At 38.9% G+C, this 26,739-nt stretch overlaps 1 protein-coding gene across 2 annotated transcripts in view; it reads right to left on the reverse strand.

Annotated features, from left to right (window-relative positions):
* The window catches only part of adcy7 (adenylate cyclase 7), a 33,289-nt gene that overhangs the window by 4,901 nt on the left and 1,649 nt on the right, over positions 1-26,739 (reverse strand). Inside the window, exons 2-23 of one of the 2 annotated variants that reach the window (XM_030719414.1) lie at positions 23,794-23,991; positions 22,951-23,112; positions 22,245-22,394; positions 18,769-18,929; positions 16,273-16,384; positions 15,852-15,979; positions 15,348-15,506; positions 15,086-15,218; positions 14,161-14,349; positions 13,701-13,744; positions 11,504-11,560; positions 9,802-9,879; positions 7,533-7,602; positions 7,321-7,418; positions 7,069-7,153; positions 5,419-5,556; positions 5,247-5,288; positions 4,642-4,844; positions 3,580-3,667; positions 3,312-3,470; positions 256-402; positions 13-120 (exon numbers count right to left, since the gene is read on the reverse strand). In XM_030719414.1, the coding sequence (XP_030575274.1) occupies positions 13-120; positions 256-402; positions 3,312-3,470; positions 3,580-3,667; positions 4,642-4,844; positions 5,247-5,288; positions 5,419-5,556; positions 7,069-7,153; positions 7,321-7,418; positions 7,533-7,602; positions 9,802-9,879; positions 11,504-11,560; positions 13,701-13,744; positions 14,161-14,349; positions 15,086-15,218; positions 15,348-15,506; positions 15,852-15,979; positions 16,273-16,384; positions 18,769-18,929; positions 22,245-22,394; positions 22,951-23,112; positions 23,794-23,991 (2,709 nt within the window). The remainder of the gene's footprint in view (positions 1-12; positions 121-255; positions 403-3,311; positions 3,471-3,579; positions 3,668-4,641; positions 4,845-5,246; positions 5,289-5,418; positions 5,557-7,068; positions 7,154-7,320; positions 7,419-7,532; positions 7,603-9,801; positions 9,880-11,503; positions 11,561-13,700; positions 13,745-14,160; positions 14,350-15,085; positions 15,219-15,347; positions 15,507-15,851; positions 15,980-16,272; positions 16,385-18,768; positions 18,930-22,244; positions 22,395-22,950; positions 23,113-23,793; positions 23,992-26,739) is intronic. The other variant, XM_030719418.1, reaches the window with a different exon arrangement.

Here is a 26,739-nt window from a genome sequence, read left to right on the forward strand (position 1 = left end):
TAACGTTCTCACCTGATTGTTCTCCTGACCAGGCGTCCCGCTAAGCCCTGCAGCAGCCATGTAAGTGCTGCCAATTGTCTTGATCTTCTCCACGCCGCTGAACTTTGGTTTGGACAGCAGCTGTTGAGTTACAGGAAAACAAAGTGAGGGATGTGTGCATTTATCATCCCAACCATGCCAGGGTCCGCATGATTAGCCTCTGAAATTTGTATCTCAGAGAAATGCTCGGCAAGTTTCTTTCTTTGTCTTCCTGACCTCGTCAAAGTCAGCGATGATCTCATTGAGCAGCCTCAGGCATTCCAGTCCCTCTTTGTTGATATCACACTCGGTGTAAAATTCTTTGAAATCCGGCACTGAAGCGAACATCACACACACACAGTCATAGGACTTGTAATAGAGGTCCTGTTGGGAAAAGCACAAAACCAGCAGTTAAAGCTTGTATAGGCAATAGGTGAGAGGAAAAAAAAAAATCAATATGCTTTTCAGCACACTGTAGTTCAAGTCTGGGAGGAAACTCGACTCCTGCAACTCATCCGGGCTCTGCTTTCAGGCTTTAGAAGCTGTAGCCTGTGACCGGAGATTTCACGTCTCTCCTCCTGTTCTCTGTACGGGGATTAGCCGGAGTTCTGTTTATTTTGTTCTGCTGCCTTTGACTCAAGAAGCTTGATTGTGTTACTGCTTTCCAGACATTTTTTTTTTTTACCACCCCTTATTTCCTGTAGTTACTGCAGAGTTATTGTGCGCATCATCTCAGTAAATTTATCACAGCTGACTGACAGAAGCTTTTTTTTTTTAGCATGAAACTCTGGAGGAACATGGAATCGCAGAGTTGCTCATTAACAGATTAGTTTCACTTGGATTAGCAAATCCTAGATCAACCAGATGAGGTAAGCAGTATAAAGAAGAATAAACAACAAAAATGCAGGAAGCTAGTTTTGTTGGTGCAATAGCAGAGAACCTTCATTTGATAAAGTGAAACCAACCCAAAGCAGCAAAAACTGAAGCTCCTCAAGTGGCCATTTGAGACAAACTCCAAAAGCAAGTCAGTTCTCAGACTCCTGTGTTAAAATGCCCCACTTTAAAAAAAATATATATGTTTACCGCCTGGTACAAAAATATTGTTTTAGCCTCTATGGCTAGTTTCTCACTTCATGAGAACTGAGTAGAAAGAATATTTTTATTTCTCTGCATACTGGAGTTAGAAGCGTGGCTGCCTCTCTGCCATGTTTGTGCATGTTTGGAGCATTTTTCATGGAATTATCCGACAAACAACACTGCCTGCTGCGCGGTATAGCACATCCAAGAAGTTCATGCTTCAGTTTTGGTGAGTTAAATTCTAGTGCTTTATTAGCCTGTTATTTAGCACTAATTACCAGATGTGTGTTTTTGCACTGCATTTGCATTATGCTACAGCCATGTTTTAAGTATTAAATGTATAAAGTACCTTCATATAGGCGGGTTGGGGCTAGGGTTTAATATTTTTCCCGAAAATGACATGAATCAAATCCCGGGAAATGACGAGCCATTTCCCGGGAATCCCGGGAAAAAGTTTATTTATTTTTTTATTTTAATTAGGGCTTCTGTAGCCTGTGTCGGCCTTAACGTATTCTGATATTGTAGAGGTAGCTTTCCAGCTATGTCCTGTTATGCCCAGTAGGGGGCAGTGTTGGCTTGATTAATGCAATAAAACCTACATCTCGGTATTCGAGTGCTCGAGCTATGCGGTGTTGTATCGTTCCTCAACACTCCCTTAACAAATATAATTCAAATATTCCTGCATTGTACATGGAATTATACCAAGATATTTTACAACTGCTGGTGCAAAACAATACGGTTCATCTCCACACAGCATTGATAAAGGCTCAGCCACGCTGTCGTGGCGACATCTGTTGCGCTATATCTCCACCAGTGGAATGCTGTAATAGTCATTGAAAAGTTAACTACTGTACTACACTATAATATGACATAACACAGGGCCTTGAGTAATGCACTACGACTTGGTCATTGCCATTCTGGCAACAGCAAATTTATAACACCGTGTCTGAGGGTTAAAGTAGGTTCGCTGTGAATCGTCTATTGAAAAACTGGCCAATCCTTATAGCCTAAAAAATATACATTTTACTCAACTCCATTTTAAAAGCGAAATATGTTAAAGCAATCTATTTCATGATAATTTCTTCACCCATTAGGCCCGTATCCTAATTCATGATTGTTAGTAAGCGGCTGCAAACGAGGAAAAGAAACACTCGAAGTTAAACAGATATTTCTTTATTGTTCAGGGCAGGCATATTTTATAGGCTATATAATGCAATATAACAATATATAATATAAGATTATATAATACAAAATACCTTAGGGTAAACACATTGCCTACGATTTCAACAAATTAAAGAGGAAAAAAGTACAACTGTGTAATACCTCTATTAAAACGCTTGAGATGAAGGCTGAAGCCTTAAACGGAGGCTGAACGTGCCTGAAATGAAGAGTAAAGCTTTTCGCATTAAACGAACCCTTCTCTCAATATTTCCTTAAATTTAACATTCTGAAGCTTTCTTTTCTTTCTGAAAGTCAAATCGACGCGCGCGACTTTTTTCCCGGTTTCCCGTCTAACGTTTCCCGGGAAACGGGAAATGGTTCTGATCGCATTTCCCGGGAATCCCGGATCCCGGGATTAAACCCTAGTTGGGGCTTAAAGAGGGGGGGGAGCTTTAAGGGGGAGGCTGTCCATTTTCTGGCTGTCTCCCCCCAAATTCCTTTTTAGATTTCTGCATACAGCAGCTTTAAAAGTTTCACCAAGGACAATATTAGGATTGTTGGGTTTGTTACATTTAGATATTCAAACTTTCCTGTTACTGTTACTAACCTTGATAGCACTAAAAGGACAATTCAGGCTCTGTGTTACAGTGAAGCAGCAAGACACAGAAAGGCATCAGCACTTGTGACCACTGCTGATAAACGCTTTGTACCCTTTTTTTACGTCACAGCAGTTACTGTCAGTGAAAACTTGATGAGTAAGCAGCTGGCACACTGAATGTGTAGAGTATCATGTGTCAATCCAAGAAGGTCCCTGTGTTTGAGTGTTTTAACAGTGAAAATCCACCTGCTGACATTAATAATTACTTTTTTTTTTTTTTAAGCTGACCTCAGATAACTAGTAAACATTACTGCTGAAAGAAACAGGAGTAATATCTGATTCATGTTCACTTTTAACGTGCAATCTCAAAGGAGCATTTTTAACTCGCTTTATCACCAGTCTTTCATAGCATCCAGTGAGCTTGTTATCCAGAGAGAATCAATAGTGGAAATCTCACCTCATTCTTCTTATTCTCCCCGACAAACAGCGCTGCCACGTGTGCCGGCAGCACGTTTTCCAGCAGCAGGCGGTTCAAGTTCTCTCTTGTCTCGATCTCATCCTGCTCTCTCTGGTTCTTGTACTTCCGCAGGAAGTCCTGGCGGAAGCAGGACTCATTCTAGGAGCCAGAAAAATGGTGGGATTAGAGAAAATCAGCACGGCGGATTGTCTGAGATGTGAGGAATGAAACTGAGAAAGACAAAAAAAAAGAGCAATCTGTCATTTACCTGCTGTGAGATGATAACCATGGTGACCAGGAAGAGTGTGATATATATGCAGCTCATAATCTGGGGGTGCTTTACCAGCCCTAGGATGCTGCAGGGGAAGCAAGAACAATAATGGACCCCACTTTTAATTGAGTGGTAAACAGAAATTAAAATCTTTTCATGGAGCTCTGAGATGACATAACAGTACACTTAAAAAAAAACTGCTCTGATCAGGAATCATGTATATATTCATAAAAAATATGTAGATATTGGCCCCTTGGGTCATTTTTAATCAACTGTCTGATTAATATTATGGATTGATGTGTGATACAGACCACTCCAAAAGTAGCACTCCGACCTTTCATTCATACATTAAGTTCTGGCAACAAAAAAATAAACACGGTGGTTTTATATTTTGTCATATTCTTTGTGACTGACCTACTCTATTTAAGAGAGTTGTCTGTCAGTTGTGTTTAATGACTTGGCTGCTCTGCGTGAGCTGTGTGAAGTGAATCTCGCCTTGTGTGACAGAAGTAGCTGCAGCCAGAGGGAAGCATTGCTGTTGGGGTGGTCACTACATTGGTCACGAGCCACAAGTATGTAGTTAAGCTGAGTGACTGAAAGTGAGAACAGCCGCGGTAAATGGTGAAGTGAGTCTATAACTCTGATGGTACTGGATTGTTTAAGGTGTTATGGGTGTTATATATCCAGTATAACACTCTGTTGGATGTATGTGAGATCAATTTTTAATTTTTAATGCTCATAGACATCATTAATACCAGGCAAGAACCCTGATCCACTATTAATAGAAATAAACATACAGCATTTTTTTTTTTATTACTGTTATAAGGTGGCTCTGATCTGCTGTTCAGGAATCCATATATTCATATAAAATGATTTATGATCTGCTGAGGACTGAAATGTTTTTGCACTTCAGCAATTTACTGAGTCATTTTAAGAAAAAGTTACAACAGGGCGTGCAATCTAAGAAATGACTCCTCTTTGTGTTTGCAGAAAGGTTTCAACAGGTCATCAGTGTGAAAACAGGAAACAATACATTTGACAGAAAGCTGCAGGATTCACCTCACTTCAGTCTCATTGTAGCTGTAGTTTGAAAGGTTATGGAGTTGTTTGCTATATTCAAAAAAGAGGTCCTTCTTGGTGCTGAGGATGAGGACGTAGTATGCCGTGGAGGCCACGGTGAGGAAGAGCAGTTTGAGCTCAAAGCTCACCCGGAGGAAGACTCCACATGCAATGAGTGACAGGATACAGCAGTAGACAGAGTACTGAGGGACAGGAATGGAATGAATGGAATTAGACTTGGAGCAATTCTAAATAATCTCCTAATTAAAAATTATAAGTAGCAAACAAACAATTAGTCAAACAGTCCATGTAAAGAGAGACTGTTTATTAGCTTATCTGTCATAACTATAACCCCCAAACCCTTGAATACACCTATAAAATTCTTTATTCTTAAACTTAGAATATGAAAGCTGACATTTCTATGGTATTTATTATGCTTGATGTTTTATATACTACATGCATTTATTATAAAATTAAGCACCAACTTATTAAATTTTGTTAATTCAAGTTTTTCAGTGTTGAGAGAACTACAACTGATACTACTTCACACCAACATTAAATACTGCTACTACACATTATTGTCTAGGATTAAATCTGTCACTCACAGGCAGGCAGGAGTAGTCGTCGTTATCTGCCTGGTCGAAGCACTGCAGGGGAGTGAGAAAAAATAATAACTGACAAGCAACCACTGGACATGCTTTGAAGCATGAAGTGTGGCACAGCTAGAAATACCAGAGTGGATCTGTCTTAGCCCTCAACATGTGAGCAGAGTCTCACCAGGTTGAACACAGCCATGATAACAATGATCGCCGTGGTGATGGTTGCCAGAGGGAGGCGCACACACGGCTGTTTAACCACTGCCTCCGACACAGCTGGCAGCCACTGGCAACTTGACAGCTTCTCTGGAAAAAGGCGCTGCAGAGGAGTGAGGGGTTAAAAGACGAGAAAGGATGGAATCCAACAGGTATGAGCAGCATGTGACGTTATACAGTCAGCTATCTGCAGACAGCATGTGTTGAGTGATTCACAGCTGGCTATTTCGAGGAAAGGAATCTGAGAAGGGAAAAAAAAAAAAACCCCACACGTACAGGACCGAATGTCAAATGTCATCAGTAGGGTGTCTAGAGTCAGCTGTAGCATAGTGAAGAGATAGCTTCCATGCCATGTTTCCAGTCTTACATCAGTTAATTCTGGCACAGTAAAAGACGTGCACACAAAAACACATAACCTTTTCACACATGCCTTTATTGCTTGCACCGAGTAGTTCTGATTGTTTGTTAAGTAATCTTGCCAACAAATTTATTAGACCACCACCCAGTGTAAGGTTTATACCACAGCTGTGCAGTGTTGATTACCAAAATCAGTTTTTTATGTTTCTGTAATGGTTAATCCACCAGTATGCACAAGCTCTCTAATCTAAATGATGTTTTTGATGCTAAAATGCAATTGTTCTTATCCATGAATTTGTAAATTTACAACAAAAAAAAGCATTAAAAAAAGTAAAGCACATGATTATTGTTTGATTAAGATGTCAAATAACAGTTATTTACTTTTACCTAATAAATAACATCATTTTTTTTTTTTTTAAGTTTTAAGTAAGTTTTTTGACATATTTCTATAATCTTTGCATTTTTATGAGCGTGGTCTCATTAATTTGTTAAGCACTGTATTTGCACTGGACTCCAGTTTAGGAGTGATTCACTTCTGGAATTTTGTGTCATATCTGGACAAACTGAAATAAGAAACTTGGGAAGACATTGTTGTGGGACAGTTTTGTCCCATATCCTTGGTATTTTCTTAAATTATACTGCGATTATAAACATTAAAAATATGAATTTCGTGTTTACAGTTTCTCTGAATTCCTCTTTCAATGTAGGTTCAGATTTCTTAAATAAAAAAAGGGATGCAGACAATCAAACAACTTACTAAATAATTTAATTTGGAAAACTATAATTATTATTATTCTTTATTTACATACAGCACCTTTAAGACTAGAGTTTACAAAGTGCTTTAAAAGAAAAGCAAAAGCAGAATATTCAGAAGGTAAAACAAAGCCAAGCCACACACAACTGAGACAGAAAAAAAATTAATGTGCAACAGAAAAGTGTTTTGGCATTTATCTGTGTGACCTTCCCACACAAGTAATAAAACTCTACATAAACTTCACATTTAATTTCCCCTTCCCATGCAAACGGAAATTTAATTAATTGAATATCATTCTTCAGCGAACCACTTGTGAGTCACAAATACGCAATATTAAACTATGTTGCACGGCTTTGGGTGTTACTGTAAAGAGTTGTAGTGTCAGTGAGGCTTTTTCTCCTGGTTTCTACAAACCAGACGGCCAACTGGGCCTGAAATGAAACTTGGACTAAATCACTTAAATAACAAAATGCTGAATGTGAACATGAGACTTAATGCACACACCTGTAAGTGACCTGCGTAGCAGATAGCCAGGACCAGGAGCAGCACGCAAAACAACGTTCCGAATGACACCCCCAATGTCTGTCGCCTGCGGAGGACCAGAATTTTAAAAAAGAAAAAGAAAAGAAAAAAAAAAAATCATTCTCCAGCTCATTTCCTAAAAATACAAATGTGGTCTCCATAATGTGCTTTAGTTTGCACTTCTGATGAGAAGAACAGATGCTTAAATATCAGAAATATGTAAATGATACTTACGTCCTTGCGATAAACATCTGAATGATGAAGATACAGAGGAAGATGAAGGTGGCACAGCCGACATAGTGTTTGAACATGGGCAAATCCAGGGTTCGATACTAAGAAAAGAGAAAGCAGAAAGCACTTATTCTGCCTCTTATTCAGTATCAGAAAGACTAAATGTAAAAGTATGATAATGCAGAATGTAACTGACCCCTTTAAGTCCAACCAACCTGTTTTTCCAGATCTTTCTTTGGAAACCACAGAGCTAAACTGCTGCTCTCTTCAGACTTATACCACTGCCTGCAAAGGAGAAAGGAAGGTAAGAAGGCAAGGAAGAAGATAGAGAATCAAGGTGGAAAGACAGATGTCTATTAACTCTCCTTTTTCTATCAGATTGACATTGCAGATGCAAAATATTTAGGATCTCTACTGTGACTGTTTTGAAGGCACTGGATTACACTGGGCACAGGCTGCACTGCTCTCTGTTGGTTCACGCCTGATGCAACAACTTGACAGAACAGCCAAGAAAAAAAAAAAAGATCTGAGATGTACTCCGAGGCAATAACGCTGTAGTCACAATTCCTGCTCATTACAGACAAATAATTCTACTGTACAACACAGATCCAAACAGATTATTATAAGGCTCTTAAGCTACATGTTTTAACCTAACCTAATAACCTCTAAGACTAACAAAGACATTACATGGAGCTTTAAGTAGAGGTCAGTGCCATGGCAAATAAACATTACAATATTAATATTTATCTCTTACGCATGAAGCGCTCCATTTTCATCAAGGCTCCAGTTTCATACAAGGACAACACAAATTTTAGACAATTTCCTCTGCCTCTGTTTATATCCTGCACAGATAAGGCTATTTACATTTGCTGGCAACACAATTTTAACCCTCATTTGAAAATCAAATTAAATTTGCATTAAAACCTGCTTAGACATCCTCTCATTTGTTCATGGTTTAGAGGGGGGAAAAAAAAGACAATGGTGTCACCTTTTTCCATTTTCTGCTTTTTTAAAATGTGTCATTTCCATTCATTTTCATAAAGTTTAACCATTGCACAACAGCACGAATGACATACACGTTTTACCTACAACCGCTGATTTAAGAGAAGCCTTATTTTTAATCTGCAAAGATAAGGCGACAACTTAAGTAATGATCTTGATCATCCACACTGTCAAGATCTAAAGGTTGACACTCAAAGTTGGCTTACTAATGTGACATTTAGAAAAACAGTTACATATTCAACTCCACTGCTTATGTATGGAAGTTTATTTCCTCCATTGAAAAAAAAAAAGTTTTTGCTATACGTAACTCAAAATTTCAAGTTAATAACTCGACTAAGTATCCATACTTCTGCTTACATACTTGTGGAAGCTGAATAAACCTTCCATAAGTATAAACTAAAAAAAAAAAAAAATTCCCATCCATAACTCAAAATTTCAAGTTATTTTCGCAAAATTTTGTGTCAATAACTGGATTAGCTCTGCCAATCAGGAAGCTCTGTGAAGGTACGTCACTCACTTGTTGGAGGCTGAAGGCATCAGCTGTCCAACAGTTCAGGATGAAAGCATTGATTCCTTACCTTTAATGCAGTTCTTATTTGCTAGAAGGCATTCAACAGTGTTGTAGTCAAGATCACCTAACCCGAGACCGAGACAAGACCAAGACCAATCTCGAGTACTACAACACTAGCATTCAAAGTTCAAAAACCGAACGCCAATTTTCTATACACTGCTAACTAACTGATACTGGAGTTACCCGGTTTTGAGTGTGCATGCGTTGGCGTCATTTGCTTACGGGTAACAAGGAAATGACCTTTTTTCTATGAGCTTCGTGATTCGCAGAGCTGACTCGAAATTTTTACATTTCCATTTAGGTATCCCGAAATTTTAACTTCATTTCTCAAACTTTTGAGACACCTAACTTGAAATTTTGACTTATTAATTTTATTAACTCAAAATATCAAGTTAGGTATCTCGAAATTTTGGTTTAATTTTTTTGAAATTTCGAGTTAATATGTCGAAATTTCAAGTTATGGATAGCAAAAAAAAATTTTTTTTCCATGAAACACAAACAAAATCTGTCACCTGCACTTCTGAATCAATTAGAAGATGTTTTTAAGTGTCTACTCTGTGATTTTAAAGTTTTTAGGATATTGTTATGTACATTGGACAGGTCTACTAACAAACTGAGAGAACACTACCACACTTAAAGCAATGGTAGTTTCAGAAAAATAAACCACAACATCTTGGCATAAGAAAGCTGCCACAGAGCCAATCTGAAATTTCAGGGATTTGGCGAACCATCAGTCAGGTTTATCATCACTGATATGGGTGTAAGCTTGCTCAAAAACAATGCAGCAGAAGATTTCCTGCTTTAATGCAATTTCTTTAAACCCGCTAAACACAATATATTGCAATATTTCATAAAATATGCTACACATACTGCAAATACGACATAAATTATGACATTTGAAATGGACCTACTTGCTGTTGAGCTCATCTATGGTAATGGTCATCTCATTGTGCAGCTCCTCATCAAACCTAGTCTTCTGGGATTTGTTCCTGCACCAGAAACCACAGAGACAATAAGGAAGTGGCATGCAGACAGACAAGCAGGGTGACTGGAACAGATGCTGGGAAAACCAGATCAGGTCATGTGGGTTATTCTGGTCCAGTGTAGCTGTGCTTGGAGGCCACTTGGTTAATGCCATTCTGAGCATTAGTGAGAAAAGGGAAATGTAGATTGTGCCAACTGCAGAGCTCTGCGTGTTAGATGATCTCAGTGGGATTTGGTTGGTGTGTTTCTGTCGTGCACTTGCTCAGAACCCCCCCCTGCTACATCAGGAAGGAAACATTCACACAGATGCAGAAACCCAGATTACCACACAAGCCGTAGCTGGTGATCAGTGTTAATTGAAATCATGTCAGTCCACTAACAGAGGTTAGGGGCTTTTGAGATCACGTGATGCCCTGTTTATAAAGAGGCAGCGGTTAGAAAAGGTGAGAAAATGTGTATTATACCACTGCACAGGTTAGTGTTGGGACAGCAAGGTTCTCCACTAAGACAGTAGTTCTCAACCTGGAGGTCCAATTTTTACACTATGGGAGGGTGTCTGAGAGACAACAAATGGTTAAAAGAACAGTTGCATTCAAACTTAAAGAGTACTTTATTATCTTTTTTTGATTATTTCTATCAATTTAACTTATCAATTTAAAAATATTTGAAGGGGACTTATTGTGCTTCCAGCTCCAGATTTTTACTCTTAGACTCTACCAGAGTAGCTTTGCATGAGTTCAACATAATCTTTATCTTACACTGGGCCTTGATCCCACCCCTCAGGTCACCCTCTGTTTGATATGCGCTCTTTTAGTTCCCTTCCATCTCCAACCAGCCTTCTTCTGATTGGCTGCCCCTCATAAACTAAAGATTTGAATGGCCGGTGGGTGGGGCTTCTATCCTTGTAGACAGAGCTGTTAAATATTCCAATTTGATTATACAATCAAGATTTAGAAAAAAATAACAGATTGTGGGGAAAACATGACTGGCTGCACTCCCAAGTGGCACAGAGTCCTCAGATGGTTTTCCATGATAAAAATTGTTAAACCTATCCGCCTGTCTGAGCAGCTGCTTTCATTGCTTCAGACTTCAGATCGGCCATTTCTAGTACAACAAGAATGACACAGAGAGCATAGATCGCCAATGATTTAGCCTGCCATAAAGACTTAATATAAGTGGATCAGCTGAGCATCTGAAGATAAACACTGTTAAGTCATTCTTATTTTGTTCCTCATGTTTAAAGTTCTTTGGTTATACTAACTGTTTATATGTCTAAATAAGCTAATTACATACATGAGCAAGTGCATCAATTTTGCTTGGGTTAAAAAAAAAAAAAAAAATCTTAAAAAAAATATAAAATCCCAGATGGTTAGACCAGAGGAAACATAATAGGTCCACTTTAAATAATTTCTCTTGGGAAGCAGCATTAAGCAAACTGATTGTTGGGGACTGCAATAAAAAAAGATGTAAAGTGCATAATTTAAAGTAAGTGAAAACTCAACTCACTGTCCTCTGCATTTACACAAATGTATGTATGTGAGGCAATTGTTGGGGAGAACAAACTGAAAGGCTGAGAACTACTGCACTGAAAGGAGTGAGGACCTTGCAGACCATGAAGGCTCCACTCACTTATAGTTGAACGGAGGGGTGGGCAAGGAGAATGGCTCTTCTAGAGATTCATCAAAGCTGTCAGGGTCCAACAGTAAAACAAAAATATACATCCGTCACAACAGAGCAGCGCTGAACCCAAAAACACATGATATATAATCATTTTAAGGTAAAGATCAAACATAGTGCAATAACAGCTGATAGTTTTAATCAGAGATAAGCATAAAACTGCGTGGATCATTTCAGTGTGAAGGCTGCAGCCTCTGCCTTACAGGACATGAATGAAAATTTACAGTTTCCGAGATAAAACAAACCTACACTCTCTCTCAGGGTGGAATGCTTGTGCACTTGGATCACACTTATCTCTTCTAATCACATTACTTCAGCCCACACTGCTTTGTGTAGGCGAGTCCTGCCCACTGATCAGTAGCTTCACTCTTTTCATACTGCCTTCACCAGATGGGGGGAGAGAATTAACCATTAGAAGCTTTGGCCACAATCAATTTGGCTATGCATTATTTAAAGCTAGTGGAGGGGCTAGTCATATTATCCTCACCACTCTGCAGGAATAATTGCCACTGCAACACAGCTTTAGTTTGTTGGTCAAATTTAACATTGTTTTTGCTTTGATGGAACAAAATCATTCTAATTCTAAGAGTAATTAGACTTATACCAATCAACTACCACTGCAGTTATGGTTGCAAGAACTGTTATGTAATAACCATTTATACCCGCCCTTGAGGCATGCACAACTCACTGCAGTTTTCTCCTAAAGAATAGGTGGGAGAAAACAACAAAAAAAAAAACTGCTTCACCACACAAATAGGGATAGAAGTCAAAAAAGAAAAAGCAAGTTTTTTTTCAGTGCTTTCTGAAGAACATCTCAGGTGGCAGCTTTGGTCAAAGCACTGGGCATTGCTAGAGTGAACTACGGTGTCATCGCAGCACCATAACATTTATACCCATGCTTGACACGACGCAGATTTCTCCTAAATTATAAAAACGCTCAAAAGAATGTCATCATATTCAACTGTTGCATTAATCTCCCTAATATGTGTTTCCAAGATGGAACAAAAACTGCAAGACAAGCCAAAGAAACACGCTGCTTGCAAACATTCATGATATCATTTTTGGCAATGAATGACAGCAGTGAGCATGAGTTACCTGTCAGACTTCCGTGTTACAAAGTAACTGATGTACTACTATTGCTACTGGGATACACAACCCCACTTCCAAAAAAAGTTGGGACACTTTGTAAAATGTAAATAAAAACAGAATCCAATGATTTGCAAATATCAGAAACCCATATTTTATTCACAATAGAACACAGAAATCATATCACATTTAAACTGAGAAAATGCACCATTTTAATAAAAAATACTAGCTCATTTTGAATATGATGGCAGCGACACTTCTCAAAAGAGTTTGGATGGGGGGACAAAAAACTGGAAAAGTAAATGGTACTTAAAAAAAAAAAAAAATCAGCTGGAAGAACATTTTGCAACTAATTAGGTTAATTGGCAACAGGTCAGTAATTGATTATAAAAAAGAGCATCTTAGAGAGGCAAAGGTAAGTAAAGCTGGGCAGAGGTTCACAAATAAAAGAAGAAAAAAAAATGTGTCTACAAATTCTGAAACAATTTCAGAATAACATTCCTCAATCTAAAATTGTGAAAACTTTGAAAAACTCTGGAGAAATCTCTGGATGAGGACCAAGAGTTCACGACCCTTTGGTGCCCCAGGACTGTTGAGCAGCGGTAATTCTATTCAGAAAAGAATTGGACCACATTCTTCTCCCAAACATCCAGCAATTGGTCTCCTCAGTTCCAGACCTTTATGGCCTGTTATTAAAAGAAGGAGGGACGCTGCAAAGTGTTGCTATTGCCAAATTAAAAATGAACCAATTTTTTTTCTTAAAAAAATGGTTCATTTTTTCAGTTTAAACATTTGAAATTTTCGACTGTGTATAAAATATGCATTTATGAGATTTGGAAATGACTGCATTCTATTTTTACCTACATTTTACAAAGTGTCCCTCTTTTTTTGGAACTTGGGTTGTACAAACAACAGAGCCGGTTTAGAACTTACACCTTTATACACACACACACACACACACACACACACACACACACACACACACACACACACACACACACAAAATAACATTTTGCATATTAATTAAATGTGTAGCTACTGCCGCCGTTCAGTTTTGTCTTACCTCTCAGGGTTCTTGGAGCTCTGGGTTGGTCGTAGGGGAATATCCTGAAAAAGACGGGGGTAATACTGTAGTTATCTTATATTTTGGTTTGGAAATTCCTCACAAGATAATGGTTTCTTGAATACACTGAGTCTTCTACTTAGTTTTGATCAAAGAAATGTCAAATACATTTTTAATTTTCTTACTTACTTAAAACTTTTTAAATATCCAACGTTTTGAAAGTTTTAAAAAAAGCTTTTCTGTAAAGCTTGATTTATTCTTATTAAATGTTCAGACATAACAAGAAAATGCAGACTTCCCTTAAATAAGGTAATACACACTCATTGCTGACCAATGATGAGTGTGTGCATGGCCGTCCTCCACAAAGGCCCATTTTGAGGCACAAAAAAAAAACCCGTATTTTATTTTACCGTTATCTTGATAATAAACCAAATTGTGGTGTGCAATCCAGCAAGCTTACCTTGAAACGTGGTTTGCCATTGACAATAGTGTCTGGGGTGAAGCCCTCTCGGTTCTGCAGATGGGCAAAAGGTTTGACAGCCCCCCAGGATTCAAGGTAGCGGGTCATACGCACAGATGCTCGAATCTTCAGACCGTCATTCACCCGAGGCTTAGGTGCCTTTTGGAGATTCAGGGATGGGTCCTTAGACTTTAGATGAAGATAAATATGCAAAAATGTGTTAGTGCATATTATGTACTAATGGCTCCCAAAAAAACAAACAAAAAAAATCTCATCTGGTCAAAAAGGAGGAGAAAATGTTTTGCCAAAAGAATAATCCATACATCCATTTTCTTCCGCTTATCCTTTTCAGGGTTGCAGGCTGGAGAAAAAGGTTGGGAAGCTGTGTAATTCATAATTCAGCTATTTGCAATTCCTGAACATCATGTAATACACCAAATGGTAAAATCGAGAACATTTATTCATTTCAAAATCTATCTTCCCACCCGTCCATTTTCTTCTGCTTGCCCAATTCACAGCTGAAGCATATCCCTGCTGTCATACGGCAAGAGGCGGGGTACACCATGGACAGGTTGCCAGTCTGTCACCGAGCTAACACAGAGAGACAGACAACCATTCACACTCACATTCACACATTTGTACAATTTAGAATCACCAATTAACCTCTGTGGGAGGAAACCGGAGCACCCGGAGAGAAACCACGCACACATGAGAAGAACATGCAAACTCAACCTGGCCAGATGGTGAATTCAAACCCAGGATCTTCTTGCTGTGCGGCAACAGTGCTAACCACTGCGGCACCATGCTGCCTTAAAATCCAAAATCCTAACACCAATTATGTGGCTGAGTAGATGTTTTAAATGCTAGGGATTTTGCTCAATCCTTCACAATGTGCATTTTCCAGGAATACAGGCTTAGAACTTACCCGTGGATCAATGACTAGGTAGGTCTGGACATTGAGCTCTTTTAGGTAAGGGTCCCTGAGGTGGCCGTTGCCCTCTTCCACTTCGTATGCCTTGTTTAAATGCTTCAGAGTCGCCTCTGTGATGTGGACACGTCTGGCCAGGTGAGGGAAAAGTAAATATAATAAACAGTCCCATAAGGAAACAAAAAACTGACAACTTCAGCTTCTTTAAGTTAATATTACAATCCAAAACAAGAATGTATATAAAGGTAATACTCCTTACCCTGGAACCCCTCCTGACTCCATATGATTGGCTAGAGTAACATCATGTGACCATACGTCAAACTGCCATTTACGAAGTCCGATCACACCACAGAGTACATTGCCCGAGTGAACACCCACTCTCATGTTGATATCTACTCTTGTGGCCTCCCGTACCTGCCTGAAGGAGTTTTACAGGAATACTAAAACTTGTTGTTGTTCGATATTTCATATGCTCAGTCCTTCAAACCACATTAACACCGCAAGGATGTATGTATGCATCTCTCAGTGCATCTCTACCGTATATCTCTGTCTTAATCTGTACAGTAAAACTGAGTTTACTGCAAGAAATTAAAACATATTTTAGCTTTAAACGCACCCCACAGTCCTCCCTTACAGATTAATACACCATCCACTGACACATTAACATTTCATGAGTAATCAATGCAGGAATTCAAAGATTTCACAAATATTTTCTTGCAACTTTACATAAAACAGCTACAGGTGATGGACGGTATAAACTCACTTGATGGCTTCACACATGTCCAGGCCCATTTTGACACAGTTCTTGGCATGTTTAGGCAGTGAGACCGGCAGCCCAGACACACAGTAGTAGCAGTCTCCAAGGATCTTGATTCTCATGCATTCATTTTCCTTTAAAGAACAATAAAAAAAAAAAAAAAAAGAAATCCTTCAAAGAAAGTTTGTTTTGTTTTTAAGAAACCAGATAATTCATTTACAAAAAAAAAATGTGGGCCACTTCATACAAAAATAGTCTTATTTATTAGGGTTCATGTGGCTTCATCAGGACTTGAAGAGTGTTTCCTTTCTCAGACCCAGATTTTCTGAAAGAAGATCATTACCCTATTGTGCCAACAGTGTTTTAAGAGGGAAACACTGAACTAAAGCCATTTTTATTTAATGATATGATAAAAGTCATAACTCACCTTGGCAATTTGGTCAAATTTGCCAAACAGTTCATTGAGCATGATGACCAGCTCCTTGGGAGAACAGTCACTGGCCAATCGGGTAAAACCGACAATGTCAGCATAGAGAATGCTGAAAGACAGGAAGTGAATTTAAATTAAAACTGAAAACATTCACATATAACGAAATAATGCCCATTTAAACATGTCTAACATGTATTTATCAAATAAAAAAGGTGTACGCGCTGGTAGGGTTAACTATGTTTGCATGTTAACTGTGCATAGTGCTAGTTGAGGCAGGCTGTGTCTCATCCTCAGTCCTGGCAGATCTCAGTGCTAGCCCACATCAGCTGATGACAAAGTTGAAACCTGTCTATACATCCAACTGACGCTGACAGAGTTCAATATCAAGTATTACACTTAACCTCACCACAGTTGCTGTGCATCTGATAGCCACTTTGCAACCCACTTAGCTAACGGCTCCTTTTTGATGTTGTTTCTGCCTTAATTGAGGGCACATCTGTTGTCACTGAGTCTTTTTTTTTTAATACAGTGGTCCGGACACAAAATTTTAATTGTTTGGTGGAGATTCCTACAGAATACCACCGGGTCTAGCTTGCTTTGGGCCAAACCCATGTAATTGTGATTCACAAGCCAAGGCTGATAAAAAGAACAAATATTGGCAGAACAACCCTGTCTTCCATCATTCAATAAAGCGGTTATCGTCACGCAGGCAATTAACTATAAATGCTCACAAGTGCTTCCTGAAGGCACTGTTAACAATCAACCAGTGTGCAGTGGACTGGAGGATATTAATGGCCATAATGCTCAAACAGTTTTGAGTCCTTGAAATTTGGTCCCAAAACAGCAGCAGCACAGCCCATTATTATCCGTTGTGACCATTACGGGCTGTGCTGATCGGGATGGCACTTTTCAGGCAAAAATATCTGTACCATCACCCATTAACCTCCAGCAGGCCTGATTTAAAGACATGTTTGGTTCAAATGCTGAATCACAAGCCAGGCATTATTAAAGCTACCCGTCATATCTTATGTGACCTCTCAAAGACCATGACAACACCAGAAAAAAGATCTGGAAACTTGGCAAGAATCCAACACAAAAAGAGACCGACTGACTCATCGTCTTAATATAGCTGGTCTCAGTGGAAACTGAGCTGGGATCAGCTACGTGAACACCATCCCCTGACCAAATCAGAGGTTGTGTCAATAGTTGTGATTAAAGCATGATGGGACTTATTTAATTTGAACAACTGATGGGAACGACTAATAAAGCTATGAACTGAGTCCAAGAATACGCATGGTTCAATTTATTTCAAACTATTAAACTCTAATAAAACCAACCACAAATATTCATAGATTGTGTGCACCAAGCAGACCTGATTACTGACACTGTTGCAGCCTGGCCATAAAGTGACCTAGCAGAGGAACACAGATACTGCACCTGCTTCCACTACCTGACTGAAGAGAGCCAGGTGCTTCAGGAGATTGATAACACAGCTAATTACTGGGCTGACTCAGGTAATTATAGGGACTAGTATGAGACAGGGCCTATCAATTTTTTGGTGTAGCTTTAAATGAACATGAAGCGAAAAATGATGTTGCAATGGATCCTTGATTACAAAATGCTAAATCTCTACAGATCTTTGTTCAAATAGTCTTTTTGTGTTTTAATGCCATTACAGTTCTACTTTGTGCCCACATGCAGAATATAGCAAAAAGCGTTCCTCAAAAACTAAATGCCTTTTGCAGTGTATTCAGTTTGCTCTTAAAAACCTGCGATCCTTTTAGTGAGGCGAGATGAGGACTGTATCCTGTCTACATATCAGAAAAATCAGCTGGTAAGCCATCTGCCAAAGTTCACTTTAAGCTGCCCTGATATCTGTCAGCACTTGCTAAATTAATGAAACCCTCGTAAAACAGAGCTGTATCTGGGTCACTGCTCTGAAAACAGACATACTAATCTCCAATATTTAGAGAAGCTCTCGAATTGCTTTTTTTTTTTTTTTTTTTTTGTCTTTTTCTTTTTGCTTTTCTCTTGCCTTGTTTGTTTTATGAAGGAATGACTGAGGATTTATAAGATTAAGAATACAGAAAATATTCAAATCAGTCTGATTCATGAATGCAGCCTTTTTTGTTCTTGAATATCAAAAAATTGCATTTTTTAAAACGCTATTTCAAATGATTGTTTTCCCTTTATAATTCAAAGACAATATGATAAATGTAATATACTTTTTAAAATTTTTTATAAAATATCTGTTGAAGATGAGGTCTTTTTCATGCCAATTGTACTAGATATGAGTCACAACCCATTTGAAATGATTGTTAAACTTACATAAATGTAGCCTTTTCTTTATTGTCTGGGAATCTGTCTGCTGTTCACAACTATAAGCAGAGCAGATTCAAGCCACAGACACTTTTTTTTATTTTTTACTAAAACGAGGCTTCTACAGTGAGGTTAAATAAATTAGCGATCACCAAAAATGGATTGTGGTTGTACCTGACATTTTCATGCCTCTTGACATAAAGGCTGTGGAAGTTGTTATCTTTGACGAGTCGCTGTTGCTCTTCTTTGTCTTTACAGTCTTGCAAGCGCTCCATTATTGTCAATTTCATCTTCATGGAGATGTAGACTGGCAGCACAGACTGCAGCAGGTTCTCCTGCAAAGACACATTTGCACGCACGCAGACACATAAACACACACACACAGTTACATAAGTGTAATTTAGGAGAGTCAGGAAATTAAGCTCATTTGACTGCTGCACTCAGTATACAGTGATGAGTGGTCAAGCCCTGAAGTGAGCAAAGGTCTACCTGAAACAGAAAATATCCACATATACATGATGAGCAGCACAAAACCCCAAATCCTGTTCAAACAGAGAAGCATATTTATTAAATTATTTCTCCTATGACCATCTTTAAGTCTGTCTGTAAGCATTCACACTGGTAGTCCTGGTCTGTAACTGTACTGGTCCTATTATTTTCTCAGTACTGTCCCTACACCTGTAAACTCTTAACTGAGATTCAGAGCAGGACTGGTTTATAAACAAACCCAAATATTAACACTGGTTAATATAACATGAGAAAGCAGAAGAATTCTGTGTCAGTGTGTGTATAGCACGGTGGATTAATTCACTAATTGAATTGGATCTGCTACAATACCCTGAGAAATGCTCAAAGTTCAACTGCTTGATTAAGACGAGAATCTGAAGAGGCAACTTCGAAAGAAATCATTAATCCCTCTTCATGCCATCAGAAGGGCGGCAGGGTCTGACTACACTGGCTGAAACAAGGCTTGTTATCCTTCAGTTCAACAAGTCACTGCAAAGTGCTTCAAATATGTCTTTTATTTATCCAGGTAAAAGTCTCACTGACATAAAAAATCTCTTTTTCGAGACCTGGCCATGAGGGCAGTGGAAATGACACATTACACAAGTTAATCAAAACAAATACATCTGGCAAGTGAACACAGCATGTGAATCATATACAGTATCATCATCATAAGCAGTCACACTGACAAAGAGAACCATTTTCCACTCCTTTAATATGGACTTATAAACAACCTCACTGAAACCAGTTCTGACAATTTGAGAAAGATGGCTTAGAAGGGGAGGAGCTAAAACAGCTCGTTTCAGAGTAAGAGGCTACGGTAAGAGGCTGCACTGAGGCTGACAATAAAATAAAATAAATAAGGATTATTTTGAATCACACAAAGCTACTCTAATAGAGTCCACAAATAAAAATATGGAGCTGGAAAAGAACATAACAGGCCCCTCTAAGTATTCACTTTTAATCTTTTCCTAAGTAAATGGATTACAATGAACTGCTCTGACAAAAGTTTTTTTTGTTTTTTTTTAGAACTGCACTACAAATCTCTAATTATATAGCATTTGAGTTATTAATATTTGTATTTTCCTACTCTTCATATTTGCTCATGCTATAGATCAGGAAAGATGAACAGGAACAGTTCAATTTAATTGATTACACAAATTTATTTATTTTAAGGGATTTTGACCTAGACTCCAGCTGGGCCATATAAGGACATTCACATTCTTGTTTTTAAGTCATTCCTGTCTTCATGCTCCAAGTCACTGTCCTGCTGGAACACTGATTGTCTTCATAATCTAATATATTGCACTATTCTGGGACCCTTTAATTTACTTCAGCTAGTCAGGAGCTGGCAATAACCTCCCCTCACTTAGAACAGAGATAACCACCACCACACTTCATGGTATGCAAGGTATGTTATATACCAGCTGAGTTGTGTCTAATTTTAGTGCTTTGGATTACAGATCACAGGATCCACTGTATAACAGGACACGTCGGTTTAACATGTCAGAATTTTCTATGTGACTTTTTGCAAAAGTATGTCGTCACAAGTCTTTGATTTCCCTGGAGTGTTTCTGGACACTCTCCCGGCTGTCAACACATGTCAAGGACTCAAGGGAATGAAAATTAATTTTGAGTCTTATGTTTTGAGTCAAAACACTCATGCTTTTCATTTTTGATTAAGGAAAAATAAAAAAGTAAATGCACAGATATGCAGAGACTGCACAAGTCACAGTTACCCATTCACATAAACTCTTATGATAATTAAACACCACTTTCACTGTTACACGCATGCATAAGGGCAAATTTTGGGGGTTTCAGGACATGGATGAGGGACACCTCGACATGGGGACTGGAGAAACCAGGGCAGGAACCACAGACCCTCTGATTAGTGAACCTCCACTCTACCTCCCGAGTCACTACGGCTCCAATGTAAAAACAAATAATCCAAATGTAGTAATATTTAAACACAAACAACGTGGGAGAGATCACGAGGGTTAAGAACTCACCGAAGGCAAAACATTTTATGTTTCAGTCTTTAAAAATGCGTTTGTGTGTGTGTGCGGGCTTGTGTGTGGGCTCACACTTCCTCCTCTGTGCTACCACATCACCTACTTTTTAGTCACTACGGAAAATATTTATAAGGAATAAACACCTCTCATAAAGTGACCTTTGTATAGATGATGGTATATAAAGTGTTTCTGGAAATATCATCCTTTACATAATATGTATATGAAAATCCCATGTATAATACCCTTTTTAATTAAGGAGAAACACTATATATATATATATATATATATATATATATATATATATATATATATATATATATATATATATATATATATATATATATATATATATATATATATAATAAATAAAAGCATTGTCATTAAACAGATAAAGGAGACTTCATTAGTGTTGGTTTCAAATGGGAGTATTAACGTCACACAGCCTGAATACCATTTTCATGTCCTTCACACTCTGCTAACAAACACATTAGGGGAATACACTGGGCCATTCCCACTGGAATTTACACAATGTGAGATTATGACTGGCTCCTCAACCCCACCTCCCCCTTCCCCAGCCACAGTTCAAATACAAGAAGAGAAGGTTTTAATGTTAATGATTATATCATCCCTTTTTTCCTGCTAGGCAAAACCGAAGCCTCCCTGTCAGCATGTTTTATGTCCTCTACTAAGCAACAGTCAAAACAAATGATAAAAGGGGAAAATTGTTGTAAAGAGGCTTCCGAAGAAGAAGAAGCCAACACAGATGCACGTAATTTAAAAGGCATCGCAGGAAAATCTAATTTGGGAAGGATTTGGTAGTCACAATGAAAACATCCATCGGAGAGTCATCATAAGGCCAGCCAAAGGCAAAGCTCAGAAATTAAATGAGATGAAATAAAATAATAAGAGTATGGCAACGATGATTATGAAGAGCTATTTTCATTCGTCTGTAATGTTTGTTTACATTCTGAGAGTTCAGAGTGCAGAGAAAGCTGCGAAAACTGTCATAATAAAACACCACATCGCCCAAGGCACGCTTTATCCAGTGAAACGATCACACTACACAACTATTTTCATACATTTGCATACTACAGCATGCACACCGTGTAATGAAAGCCACTGTATTTCCCTAACCTGTTGCCTCTTTTCTATCTCGAGCTTCATCCTCATCCTCAGGGACCTCAGGGTGTCCTGGAAAGTCTGCCTCAGGGTTTTCTCCATTAGGACCTTATGAAAGGCTCCCACCACACTGCCGCACAGAAACACCACTGCGTTGGACAGCATCTGGACAAAGAGGCACAGCAGCAGATGTTAGAGCTCAAGTTGAAACACTTGCTATGCATGCGCGTGCACACACACACACACACACACACACACACACACATAACTCTGAACCTCTGTGCGCCTGCTGGAATGGAACATTTAATGATACTCAGTTTCCTATGTCAATGGCTTTGGTTTTCAATAAGTAAAATTTTTTTTTTTTTTTTTAAATCTGATCAATTCTCAATTTTGGTAAAATATACAAAATATTTTGATACCATCACTGCATTTGCCATCACAAGAGCATTTAGATTCACATCTGTAGGTTTTCAACTGTGTGCAATCTGACAGAGTAACGTATGGACTGTAAATTACCAGAGTTCTTATACAACAAAAATCAACAAAAGTCAGACAAATTAATAAATTTGTTATTTTAGTGATCCGTTTTAAGAAAGTAGATCTAACCTTTCACAGTGTCAGCGTTTTCTGGATTCCTACATTCATGTAATTATTAACTTTAACTTCCTCACAGAAACACTAACAGCTGGAATTATCAGAATAATTCAAATGGTTTTACCTGGTTGGCAAGATAATTGGTCTCTTTGCTGGAAAGCTTGAAGTATATTGTGAGGGCCAAAATGTGGGACAGGGAGGAGATGACGCTCAGCGCTACAGCATCCTTCAGCTGGAATGGCAGCATTGTGTATACGGAGAAGATGATGAAGAGGAATAAAGGCACCTGGGAACATACCGCAAAAGGTTGAGTCATTTCAAATCATCTGGTGTTTAGACACAGATGCAAAGCTTAAAGAAATTTAGCAGCTATAATCTAGAAGATTAAACCAGAAATTTTCAGGTTTTCTGTAACTAAATAAGCAAGTTTGTGACTTTGGAGAATCAAACTGCTGATCAGCTGAAAGCAGTTTATCAAGTAAAAAAGTTAAAATAAGCCTATCACTTTAAAATGAGGGTGACATGTGCGATTGTTAGCAGTGTCACCTCACAGCTGGCTGATATCCTTCTGTGTGGGTGCCTCTGGTTTACTCTCACAGTCCAAAGAAATGCAAAGTTAGTTTAACTGGCAAATCTAAATTGTGCAGAGTGGGTGCGAATGGTTTTCTATCGCTACGTGTTAGCCCTGAGACAGACTGGCAGCCTCTCCAGGGTGTACCCTGCCTCTTGCCCTATGACACCTGGGATAAGCTTCAGCTGTGAATTGGGCAAGCAGAAGAAAGTGGACGGGTGGAAAGAGATTTTGAAATGAATAAATGTTCTCAGTTTCACTACTTAGTGCATTACATGGTTTTCAGGAATTGTAAATAACTGAATTATGTATTTTCTGCAGCTTCCCAACCTTTTTCTGTTTTGGAAAAAGGTTTGTATTACTTCAATCTGATTCCTGCAGGGAAGGTGAAGTTACCTGGTCCCAAGGCAAGAGGATACAGCCGCTGAAGATGAAGGTGTAGCCCAAGGTGAGGTATGTTACCCATACAATCAAGCCTAGAGGACGCCTCCATCGCTGTGAGAGCATGTCTGTACACACCAGCACAAACACAGCTAGGAACACACACAGGCTGGCGCTCACCACACTCACAAAGGGATAATGTTGCACTGCGCTCTATATCAGAAGCCAGGGAGAGAAAAATAAACACAAAATGTATTAAACTCATACAGACTTGCTCAGTTTCTTTCAAGCCTGGTTGGGGATGATGAACTGCTTATCCTCAACCAGGTTTCCTGTGTTTATTATTACTTATTATGCCATATTGTTTAGGTAACATATCTGAAGGGTGTTCAATGGAAGCAGAAGTTTTTCACAGAGAACTAGATTTTAATACAATATTTGTCAACTTCTAGAGAGACAACTAGGTCACTGACTACACCTGTCAATGTTAATCAGCACCTTTATTTCCCTCAAGGTGAAAAGCAAATATTATGGATTTTGCCAATATGGTAAAATATTTGCATATTTTGTTCTGCATCTTTACCTGCTTGTATACACCATAGAGTCTACTTTCATAAACTTTAATCTTTTAATGAGTCGTTTTTCTTTCTGTTGGTGAACTTGTACTTTACAGATAAAGCTGAAGGTAAAAATCAACATAAAGTGCTTCTGAGATGTACTGCTATCCACCCCGAGAACAAATGCCTGTGTGAGATTACTGCATGTTTTTATTCACAGTTCTCTCTGCTTCGTGTGCTGCTGCCTCCAGGCCAACATCTTCCTAATTGAGTTATTGCACAGTGAGAAGCTGGCACAAGGAGTGTGTGTGTGTGTGTGTGTGTGTGTGTGTGTGTGTGTGTGTGTGTGTGTGTGTGTGTGTGTGTAAGGGGGGGGGGGGGGGGTCATTTGTGAATGTGTCCATGTAAACACATGAATGAGAACAGCAGCCATGTTCATCCATGTGTGCCCATAATGTGCAGCTGCCTCGGCATTCAGTGGCGAGCATAGGTGTTGGAGGAAGGACACAAGAGAAAGGAAGGGGTTAAAAGAGCGCTCAAGAGTGAGACAGACGCATAAAGTCAGAGTCAATAGATCTCTGAGCGGAGAAGGCCATCTCCGCATTGTATGTTGAGCTTTCTGGTTACCATGGCAGCACTGGAAAAGGCCAGATCTCAACTAAAGCACTTTCCACTCCCCGTGTGGATGTGAGTCTTGACAAAACCTTTTGAAGGCAGCAAAAGAACAATTACTTCATATCAGTTGCTGAGAAATCCACGTGAGCGGATACAGCTTAAATGTTCAACATACGGCACACCAAGGGGAGGGAAAAAAAAATTTTAAATCCTCACATGTAACCTGCCTGAGTGTTTAAGCTCTGTAGTACCTTGCAATGATCATTCCTACTTTGTTTCTATGATTCAGCATTGTCACTGACATTTGAAAAATAAGGGGCATTTTACAGTAAGTTTAATAATAATAATGAAAACCTGCAGGCAACTATATGGAAACAGCAAAAGCAGGAGTCAAGGTTACAGTGACTGAAAATCTAAAGCATGTAAAATAAGAAAACAAGAGTCCCAGATAGAGGGCTCAGTGTGTTATTATACACTCTGGAGCCACTGCAGTCAGATAAAATTTCAAGAACCTAAACAACATAATGCCTAAAATCATCCTTCCATCCAATCAGGAATCAATAGCGGCGTTAGAAGAGGTACTTTGAACATCGGTTTGTCCAGTTTTACCTCTCAACATCGCTCGTCATCCAGTGTCCACGACTGAAGAGGACTTATGCAAGTTGACAGTGATTTCCTGACACTAACGGCCACCCCCTAAGCGGCACTGTGCCCCTCCTTTGCATCTAATAACAGTGTTATACAACCTCCATCCCAACATTTTCTCTTAACTCCTCTGTACCCCTGGCAACTGTATGAGCAGAAGAGATTGGAGAGAAAACAAAACAAAAAAAAAAAAGCGGTGTGTGATGGTATGCCAGGGGATGGATGAAGGTGTGAGTGGATTTTGCATATTTTAAAATCAAAATGAGAAGCTACACCAACGCGTGTGTGCGTGCATGCATGCATATGCGTGTGCGTGCGTGCAGTGAAAACAAAGGTGATGGAGCCATTGTCTGAGAGTGAAACGGAACAAAAAGGGAGTGTGCCAAAAAGACTGCAGCAACACAATTGAAGGAAGGTTAAGTTTATTTTTTGAATAGGAGAAAGTAATATAAGTTACGGTGACAGAAGCTGTAGCAGCTGCCTGCCATCATGCCAAAATCAACAGCATGCTGCCGATCACCAGGATTCGGTGAATGCATGTCTTTTCTTGTCACAGTAGGAAGCACAATTGTACTCTGCATACCCTGACAGCTGCATTGTTTTAACCATTTTACCACGTCTGTGTTCTCTCTCGAGTCATTTTGTTCTATTCAAACTTCCGACAAAGTTGACACAAGTTTGGGTAAAGCAATTAGCAAAGAGAACGTGCCTCAGAGAAAAAACGGAACTAATATCAAGTATTTGTGAGCCCTCTGTAGCTGACCCTGACCTCTCATCTCCCTGCAGATACAACACGCACTTCATGCTGTTTATTGCATAAATACATTTCTATCCAATGCCCTTATATAATCTAGAAACTGAAATATGCATTCCCTATATTCATGTCTACTTCAGCAACATCCTCCTTCACATTAAAACAGTTACACAATCACTCATTCACACTCCTCTACATCTGCACCGGCAGTGCTTTATTTAAGCAGCTATCAAAGTAGAGGAGAGTTTTGGGTTTTTTTCCACATTTTCACAGTCGACCTAACTGAACATCCAGTCACATCCTGCTTCATAACACATTGCGCTACTTGCTGCTGTCCTAATGTGCCGCATTCGTTCCCCAAAACGCCGATCAAATAACTGAAACTTTTCG

Source organism: Archocentrus centrarchus, chromosome 3, assembly GCF_007364275.1.
Source record: "Archocentrus centrarchus isolate MPI-CPG fArcCen1 chromosome 3, fArcCen1, whole genome shotgun sequence".
Taxonomy (NCBI): domain Eukaryota; kingdom Metazoa; phylum Chordata; class Actinopteri; order Cichliformes; family Cichlidae; genus Archocentrus; species Archocentrus centrarchus.